Raw genomic sequence first — 10061 nt, 5'->3', positions numbered from 1 at the left:
GATGAAGACTCACTTAAAATAGTGCATACTCAAATAGGACAACTTACATAACTCTCTGGAAACTTAAAGAGCTGACTCGTGAAAACATGACCGACCCATCTTTAAAACCCTAGTTAACAAATCATCCACAGAGTCCTAACAAGACTCAAATTAACTCTCTCTCTCTCTCTCTCTCTCTCTCAATGTTGTCGCCACTGACAGACGATAGCTACCCCCCCCCCTCTCTCTCTCTCTCTCTCTCTCTCTCTCTCATTCTACTCTTAGAAGCTTCCTTCCCCCCTTACCCCTCTCTCAATGCTCCGTCCATCGTCAATGATTCTGAGACGACGACCTTGCGACGATGATGCCAATTAGGTTGGCGTTCCACTCCCCCCCCCCCTCTTTTCAAGGTATAGAACCGGTCGCTGGCCAATACATTCGGTATCAGTTGTCTTTGATCCCTCTTCAACCACATACACCTACTCATTTGAACAAGTTCGTGATTGATAAATGCTTGGGCAAAAATAGTTTTTTCCAATCTAAAGCATGCTATACTAATCCAATCATCCTTGGCTTCTATAAATGATAAAAGACCAACATTTCCATCCACCTTTTACCTAAGATAAATTCAGGCAATTTCATTTGCCACAACATCTACATAAGTCATTAATAAGACTATCTTTACTACAGTATCAACAGTCTACTTAGTCTCATCAACATGGATCTCTAATAACTTTCAATATAAATCAATATAGGTAGAAATCAAAACTGAGTACTTTTGGTAGAAACAGCCGTGCTTAAACCATATACAGTCATTCTAACTAATATAATATTATGAAAGTCGCATAAAACTCAATAAGAAACAGGGCAATAAAACTGGAATGCAACCAACCAAAACTCTATTCTTTTCAATTCAGTAGTACCAATTAACGATATAATGTACTTTCCAGAACAGCAAAATCAAAAAAGTACATCATTAATACTGACTCAACATTCTTAAATCAAGAGAAAAAAGACACTCTGACACCTAAAAACTCATACAACCTCATTTTCCAAGTCGAACTTCCTTACAGTAAAACGCAAGTAAGAGGAAGCATATACCGCCCTCAGTCGCCCTTCCGCCGGAAGGAGCATCCTTCAGTGAGCCTTGCACGACCCCCAGTTGGCTGGCAAAGCACAGTTTGACAGTTCCCACAGACCACAACAGTCTGCGAGTGGCTAAACACAGTCGTACTGCAACACCCAAGACAATGATACAATTAAAATTGGTAAATAGATTAAAGAACCTTCAACAGGTAATGCCTTCAACACGAATTAATCCGAAAACCAACAAATATCCAAGGAAAAAGAAAAAGCTTACATGTTGAAGCATCCTTGGCACTTCACATCCTACAACAGGTGACAGATACCACAACATAAAAAGTAATGATCAGAATATTTGATGATTAATCAATCAATGTAGGAAACAAAAAAAGGAAAATCTGAAGAAAAAAAATACCATGAAGAAGGAGTTGGGGGACTGCACAAGACGCTTGAGCTTGTGCCTCCTCTTCTCGAGCTCCGCCGGGGGATTAAGCAGATCAATATCGTTCGGAAGAACCTGATTACCAGCAACAAAATCCAAAATCACATACAGAAACAAATAAAAGAGCACCAAATCAAAGTATTTAAACAAATAAATTCGATCCCTCTTCAAAAGATTAAAAAAGATAAAACTTTACAAACAAATAAATTCAGCAAATTAACCGACACCCAAACAGGAGTTCAGTTCCGTTCAAGACTTAAAACCAAGTTACAGATATCAAAAGGAAAAACTCAATGGATCACAAGACCCAAAAGTACAATCTTTACATTAAAAAAAAAAAATCAAATGTGGCGCAAAAATCAATCAAATCTCATCGGCATCGACCCCTAGAAGCCGTTATCATACCAAAATCACCAAACCTCGTGAGCGAATAGATCGAGAACAAGGGAAAAAGAAGGGTTGGAGAACTCACCATCGCGTCGAAACCCTAGCAACGCTTGGGAAACCTAAAAATGGCTTCGCGCGTCTCTCGCCTGGATCCCGGGCTCACCAGCGACGGCAGAGGGTGGCTCGTAAGATGGCCTTTTATAGTAGTGCTGGAGGAATATCAACCGTCTGATTGAAATTTGGAGGATTTCGCCGTTCGGGAGAAAAGGAAGGGTCCGGATAGGGCTGTTAATGAGCCGAGCTGCTCGGGCTCGGCTCGGTAAAAGCTCAGCTCGAGCTCGGCTTGGTAGTCAAACGAGCCCGAGCCCAATATAAGGCTTGTTTACACTCGAGCCCGAGCCCGAGCTCGAGCAGCTCACGAGCCCAAACAAGCTCTAGTCTTCCACTGAAAAAAATCTTATTTCAGCACCATAATTCATAAAAATCTAATCACATAGAGAAAAATAGCTTGTTATCGAGTCCGAGCCTGAGCTCGAGCCCGAGCCTGAGCTCGAGCCCGAGCTCGAGCTCGTTCTAGAGCTCGTAATTGAAACGAGCTTTACGAGCTCAAGTCCGAATCTTTGCTTTGCCAAGCAAGCCTGAGCTCAAGCCCAAAATAGTGCTCGTTATCGAGCCCGAGCCCGAGCCTAAACTTCTGTGAAACGAGCCGGGCTTGGCTCGTTGACAACCCTAGGTCCGGGCGGCTCACCGCTGGACATGTACGGCAGGACTAGTGTCCATCATCACATTGATCTAGAGGGCTTGGAGCTTGTGTGGTGATATACGGGTGATCAAGCCGAATTGTTGAATCAATCAGAACCGTTGGATTCATGTAGGGAAACTGATGGTTGAATTCATGTAGTTATTATTTAAGCTTAGTGATAAGTTAACTAGATGATAAAAATAAATAAAAAAAATCTTTTGATGCATGAATTTTTTGGTGATAGCCTCATCATCACAATTTAAAGGGTTATATGTGACCCATTACATTTGATCCTATCTTTACAAACAATTTGCTAAGACCCTTGGCTTGAAACAAAGATGTTATACAACTAGAAGCACTTAATATACATACATACGTACATACATACATACATACATACATCCATACATGCATACATAGATACATCCCTACATGCATACATATACATACATACATACATAGATATACATATACATATACACATATACATACATACACATATACATCTACACACACACACACACACACACATATATATATATATATATATATAGAGAGAGAGAGAGAGAGAGAGAGAGAGAGAGAGAGAGAGAGAGAGAGAGAGAGAGAGAGCGCGCGCACTACAATTACTCTATCCAAAATAGAGAAAATACACTGCACACGTCTAAGTTTAACCTTTTAACGTACATGGGGAAAAAAATGTACAAGGTATTGTGCCTTACGTTTAAATTCCACAAGAAGGCCATAAGCTGAGAAATACGACGAATAACCATAGATACGATAAAAAAGGGGCAAGATGCCTGAAGGAGATTCTCTTCTTTAGTCGGTTGAATATTTGTTTGTGATATCAAAAAATGATTTGAAGTTTAGCACAAAGAAGTGAAACCTATTTTTTTTTAAAGCAAACAAAGTGAAATGCACAATCATATCTATAATTAAATACAACATATTTTATCATATATAATTGTTGAAAAATTATGGCCAAACATGACACAAGAAGAATAAGTTCTATTCTTTTTGAGAAAAAGAATAGCATAATCACTTTCCACTTGTAAAATATAATTTGAAAGCCCAGGAATGTAACACTAGAGTAAACTAAGCTTTATTGTTTTATTTATTTTGTAAAAACCTTAAAGTTTTTGGTAACAAAGACTTATTGCTTTCAAAAGTGTGAAAATAAAAGCATGGGGCAGTAAAATTTTTGTGCAAATGCTATTTCAACATCAATTTCAATGTCATTTTTCACTAAGATGAAAAGATAAAATTACAAAACAAACAACAATACAAAATATGCTCCAAGTTATACATGAATTATTGTACTTACATTCAGTACCATCTAGAGTTGTGCAAGAAGCATGGCCATCAAACCTGCATCTACTGCACAGTAATAACATACCATTGCCATCTAATGTTTGAAAATTAGGCCATATTATGACCATAAAAACAAAGGATTAAGAGAAAATTCATCAAGCATGGCCAATTCATCTGGTGATGTAGGCACAAATCTTCACAATCTATTCTTTGGTTTGGGACCTTGGTTTCACCTAGATAATATTCCGGTTTTTCCTGATAATTTTGCTGGACTATCAACCCACTGGAAGTGATTGGAGGCTCCTTGGTCCTGCAAAAGAGGGGAAACAACAAAGAAAGATTGAATTGGAGGAAGAAGAAAAATCTTAAGCATGATAAGTTCATAAAGATCAAAGAAGACAGAGTGTAGCAAAAATTAATAGTTGAGTATACATGCATCACCTCAGGAACGAGCTTCTTCACATAGAGTAATCTAACAAGGCCACCTGAGAAATCTTTCAACATGCAAAGGAAACTAAACTACAGGAATTTTTAACTGGATTCATTAAAAAGAGACGTTAGGTTCTGCTCAATCCTTTTGTGAGGCTATCCAAGAGTTCTGCTCCTCAGCCACTTATCAAGGGTTGGTTGACTGTGCATTGTGAAACATGCACAAAACTTTGTTGACATGGCTAGACCATTAAACGACCATTGAGTCCAGAACCTAAGTGAGAACAAGGAGTGAAGGTATAAGCTATTTACAAATAATTTCACGTTCTGAGATCATGAAGCACCAATTTTTTTTTGACAAGCAAAAACTTTCATAAGCGAACATTGATATTTCCCTTACGAAGAGAAAGGAGTGAGAGAGCAAGCAAAAACACTATTTCTAGACATGAATCATTTGTTCTGACGAGAGATTAAACATGGATTAAGAAGTTAAACAGATAGCTTATCAAGTCTGCTTAAAAGATTTCTTGGGATTTGCAATGAGAAAATAATCGAACTTTCATACTTTTAATACTATTAATGATAAATTTGTGATTACAACTGCCAACCTGTAAAATAGACACAAAAGCAGATTTTATTACCTAAACTATCAACACACCAACTTACAACCCTATAGATCATTTCAACCTTGGAACCATTGGAAAAACGTTACTATGAAGCAAACATCCAAACTGATAGATTACCATGCTTTAAACCAATTTGAAGCAGCAATTTACCCTCCTGAAAGCAGCTATAGACTACAAACTGGGTGTGACTATCCACTCAGAAAAGTTTGACTTCCAAGAGGGGTTGTCTCGAGTTCGCCATGCGTTTCATGGTCCATGGTGGGCACAAGGATTTTTCACCTGTCTCTTCATGCGGCAATGTTGACGCACCACCCTTGGGGCCTTTGTGCCTCTAACCAAAAGTAACAAGTGAAGAGAATCTCTGCATTTGTTAGGTTAGGTTCAGACAAATACCAAGTCGCCGATTCAACCCTCTCACGGTCCTAAAAGCCACCTATATCGAATGATGGTATGCCTTTGGAGTTGTGATTAGGCAGAGGTTACCTTATCAACCCCTATCTCCAAGGCGATCTTGTCTTCTTTATTAGGGAGTACTTAACATATAATTTGAGCTCAAGGTGCAGCCTATGGTAGCCAGGTTGCATGTTCCTATATTCAGAAAGAGGACTTCATATTGATTGCATAAAATATTGGTGTTTTTCAACTTTTTAGAAGAGATGGATGAGTGAAGAATGGATGTAGGGGTTCAATCACAATTAGAACAAAAGGCTGGCCACATTATTTTTCCTGCCTTTTTTTTAAATGACCGCATCATTCTTCTAAGTCACTTGAAATGGATATAAGCTTCTTATCTTTGGATCATACCTGAATAAACATGAAAATACTGGTTAGAGCCAGTATTCCTGTCATCTTCACTGCACATGCATATCTATGTGACTATGTGCATAACAGAATAGAAACTGAGTGCCGGGAGGGAAAGAAGGGAAGGAAAGAGAGATGAGAGGGAGGCTGGAATGTTTTTGAGCATAGCTAGCAAATACTCTTGGCAAGGAGTAAGTTGGTTGCCCATTAATCTCCTCACATTATTCCACATGGGATGGCATCCCTCAATCTCGCAGAACATCTCTACACTAAAACCTCAGCACCAGCCTCTCGTACCCTTGAATGCTTCATTAGACAACATGGGCTAAAATCTGTGACAAGTGAAATATCATGAACCAGATAAGTCTGAAACTAGCTGAGGAAAAGAAGTTTCTAGATTCACTTGACAATCAACTATGACTTGATGAAAGCTCCATGACTAACTATTTTAAAGTCAATCAAAATGAGACCTTCTCTCTTCTTTCTTTTTCTTTTTTCTCTCCTTTATTTTGTTGGGTGAAGGCAGGAACTGAGGCCAGGTCTCTCGTACCAAAATGCTTTTACAAACCCTAACATTGGCACTTTGATCAAAATGAAACTGATTGTTAAAAATTCCCTCAAGGAAATCAATTTTATATACATAACCAACTAGGTTAGTGAACTTTCCAGCTTTTTTTTTCTTTTGAAGAGAAATTCTTTCCAGTCTTTAAATTGTCAAAGACCTGTAATCAGATAATAGATAAACTTCAAAAAATTCCTTGGTTTCTTTTCTTTCCTAGGTCTATCATAAAAGAAAATATATATTTTCTTTTCCTCATTGGGAGTTAGTATCATTAGAAAATGACTAAGATGACATGATCACTCCTCCATCTAATAACAAATGGTGCAAATAATATTATGCACAGAAAATCATATCAACTTAATGTCAACTTTGTATGAGAAGCATGAGGGAAAAAAAGGAAGTTTGGCCTCCGAAGAACTTCTGTTTGATAATCTGTAGGAGTAAGGGATAACGACCAAGGAGAAGTCTATGTACTTGTAGATTGTAACATATTAGTTAAGTGTACAAAATGAGGAAAAGAGCTTTGTTACTTTGCTATCTCAATCTAGATTAAGAAAAAAATGTGACAGGAAACAGTGATATATTCCTACGGTTGAGGACAAAAAGAAACGTATATCACGATACGATGTAACAGAAGGGCAGAAACAATAGGAAGAAAGTATTGAGGGCAAAAATAAGCTTGGCTGGAGCATAAACATCTACAAGGACAGCTTTCATGAGCTTAACTTTTGCAACCACTATACTAAGCAAAGAAGCATAAACATCCTTTTCCTCTCTTGAAAGGCATAAACACAATGACACAAGAAAATTAGTAATGTTAAAGCACTGATTGTAAGGGACTGCCGCCTCCAAATCAAATTAGAAAGGCCAAACAATTGGAGTAAGCACTCACCCAAAAGCCTAACTGCTTATATATATGCAATCTGACCAACCAGCATCAAGTAGAAGCTTACCTGTAAGGTAGTTGACCATAACTAGCAGCTCAGACACTCATTATTAATCAAGGTTTTAGGAAGCAGCTGCCGTATTCAAGAGATTGGAGTATCTTATAACACGTGCCATGTACGTGCACACATGCTTAATATTTTAGAAATATTAAAAAATAAACAAGTCTGGGAATAACAAATAAAAATACATGAAAGTTAAAAATATGTAGATATTCAGAAGATCTGAGAAAGTCAAGTAAGTTTATTACTTATTTAAGAGTCTAATTTTTTAGCATGAAATGTTAATCTGAAAAAAATAACAATGCCCCTTTATTAACAATGCTTGAATTTCAAGTATGATAATGCAACAAAGAAATCCACCAATTATCAAAAAGAACAATAAGAGAGAAGAAGAAGATTATGCAATCACATGCTGTCGAATCACCTAGCCCTAGGTAGTCTCAGGTGTTAACTGGGCTCAGGCAGCAAGCTGGACCCGTAACTAAAGTATTTATCAAGATTAATAAAATTGTTGGATTTTATATACAGCCATATATAGTTAATAACAACAAATCAAAGAACATCTTCTATTCTATAGTATAATGCCAACTCCTAATATGTCAGTGCATGAGGCATGTTTGACGGTCCATGTTTCCCTCCCCACTTTTCCCATCCCACATGTTTCCTCATTCTGCCTCTCCCTATCCCACATTCTGTTCGCATGCTTCCCCTTTTTTCATGTGGCTGTCAACTACAAGGCCAAAGATTCAAGTCCTTCATCTAGCATTTATTATTTATTAAATAATTTTTTTTATTAGAAAAATAAAGTAATATATGCATCGCACGAATCACATTTTAGTATTTATAAAGAATAAACTTCTCAACTAATTAATAGCTAAATGCCTGCTATGCACCAATCTAGGCACTCAAGTAGCTGCCAGCCTAAAGACTTGGAAAGCACGAGGCATCTAAGCAGCCGGGTTGTAACCCGACCACCTAAGCGGCTACTTGTGTCAACCTTGTGCCATCATCGGCATTTGGTCTAGGCAGCACGCACAAGCTTCTTGGATATATTAGGGCGCTTAGCAACATATTGTGCAGCCTGGCTGCATATAGGGACTGCAATAGCCCAACAGAGCGAGGTCACCAAACAGCACACACATATATGGATGCATATGCAGCAGCACATATTGCCTTTTTTTTGAAGTGATTGATTCAACCGATGCACTTTGTTGAATGCTCAAAACAACCTCAATGGCTCAATGTATTTAATTAATCATTGATTCAATAGATTGGAAGAATTTATGCTAGCCAAGCACTACCTTCTTTATCCGACAGGCGAAATATTTACAACCAGCATTGTCCCCATCCATCATTGTGAAAACTCTGCATCTTCCAGCACCGCAAGGGCATATCGGATATGAAGACTCGTCTGCACCATGCTGGTGATCTGGTTTCGCAGGGTTGTTGCAACCATGCTGCTGTTTGGGACTTGCCTTGTCGCACCAAAGGAAAAAGTCACACTTCCAGTGATTTAAAACAAGAATTTTGGTTAAAGCATAAGCCTGCTCATTCAAAAATATATATATATAAACAATAGTAGAAAGAAAAGACCACCAAAAATGCAGATTATAGTTGTAGTAGATAACCAAAATGAAACAAAGATACAACTACATATAACATGTAATGCTGAGAGTTCTTGAATGAATGCTCAACCAAAAAATAAATCCATCAGCAGATGGAACATTTTCTTCTTACCAACCTGTGCCGTAAAATACAAAATCTACATAAACTTAAAGGATCATCAAAATATAAGCAGTTGAACAATTCTAATGGACATATTACTGACAAATTACTGATTTTATCTAAAAAATGCACAAAGGTATAAAACAAAGAAGGTCAGGTCCTAGTTTCCCGGAGCTGAACTAAAAAATCTTTCATTTTAAAAAGTAAATTTCAAGTAAAATTCAAGTAAATAAGGCAAGAAATCCCAAAAGTGAATAAAAAATCCAATTTTTTACGCCTCTAATTCAACTCTAAACATATCAAAATACAGTATTTATCAAACGAGAAGCTAGATAAAAGAATCAAAAGAGTATAAAGAACGAGGGAATAGATCACCGATATCCCGGGGCAGCTGTAGAAATCCCTGTCGGGATTGGTCTCCATCCTAGGCGTCAGCACGATGCAAGGCCCCCGCCCACAGGGGCACTGCCTCTCCGGGTACCTCCGGCCGCCGGCCGGCCCTCCAGGGCAGGGCTTGGCTTCGCCCTCAGGGGCCAGTGCCCCTCTTGCTTGCAGCCAAAGCAGACATTTTTCTGGCAGAGGCCTGGGTCGGGGGTATTTTGGGGAGTTCCAAATACTTCCCTGAATGCCCCCGCCGCCGGCTGGGGAGCTGGATCCCACGAACCCACGCTCTCCTCCAAAACCATTTCTCTCGTTACATCAACGGCAATTTTGGTACCTCAAAAACACTGCAAATAAAAGAAAGACAGGAAAGAAGAGTTTTTTCAAGACTACTTGATGATTTCAATTGCTATTAACTTCTTTACAAAAAAAAGAAAATGGAGAAAGAGCAGAGAGAAAAGTTTCGCTCCTGGTGCCGGAAGTGGCCGAGAGCAAGTTGGAGGAAAAAAGGACATTTTTTTATGTTCAACAGTGTCGGATGTGGATATCTTCGCGCAATCCGTTTTGAAAAGGACCCGGTGACGGCACTGCCAATGCCGGGACTACTTCAAATGCTATAACTATTCAATATTTTTTTTCAGAAAAG

At 38.5% G+C, this 10061-nt stretch overlaps 2 protein-coding genes across 3 annotated transcripts; both read right to left on the bottom strand.

Moving 5' to 3' along the window:
• Positions 1-850: 850 nt before the first annotated feature.
• On the bottom strand, positions 851-2110 carry LOC103712375 (40S ribosomal protein S27-2). Its single transcript, XM_008798881.4, has 4 exons — positions 1977-2110; positions 1478-1579; positions 1340-1368; positions 851-1212 (listed from the first exon to the last, which is right to left on the bottom strand). The coding sequence occupies exons 1-4, from the start codon at positions 1977-1979 to the stop codon at positions 1086-1088; spliced, it is 261 nt and encodes an 86-aa protein (XP_008797103.1). The 5' UTR covers positions 1980-2110; the 3' UTR covers positions 851-1085.
• Positions 2111-3848: 1738 nt separating this feature from the next.
• LOC103712377 lies at positions 3849-9935 on the bottom strand. 2 transcript variants are annotated; one of them, XM_039133463.1, is made up of 3 exons: positions 9410-9935; positions 8611-8853; positions 3849-4254 (listed from the first exon to the last, which is right to left on the bottom strand). In XM_039133463.1, exons 1-3 carry the CDS (start codon positions 9455-9457, stop codon positions 4174-4176), a joined length of 372 nt encoding a protein of 123 aa, XP_038989391.1. In that variant the 5' UTR covers positions 9458-9935; the 3' UTR covers positions 3849-4173. The 2 variants fall into 2 exon arrangements, with proteins under 2 accessions (XP_038989391.1, XP_008797104.1); XM_008798882.4 differs by having other exon boundaries at positions 8611-8784; positions 9410-9933.
• Between the last annotated feature and the right edge of the window lie 126 nt (positions 9936-10061).

The sequence above is a fragment of the Phoenix dactylifera genome, chromosome 14, assembly GCF_009389715.1.
Source record: "Phoenix dactylifera cultivar Barhee BC4 chromosome 14, palm_55x_up_171113_PBpolish2nd_filt_p, whole genome shotgun sequence".
Lineage (NCBI taxonomy): Eukaryota > Viridiplantae > Streptophyta > Magnoliopsida > Arecales > Arecaceae > Phoenix > Phoenix dactylifera.
This window is presented reverse-complemented; position numbering and strand designations above follow the sequence as displayed.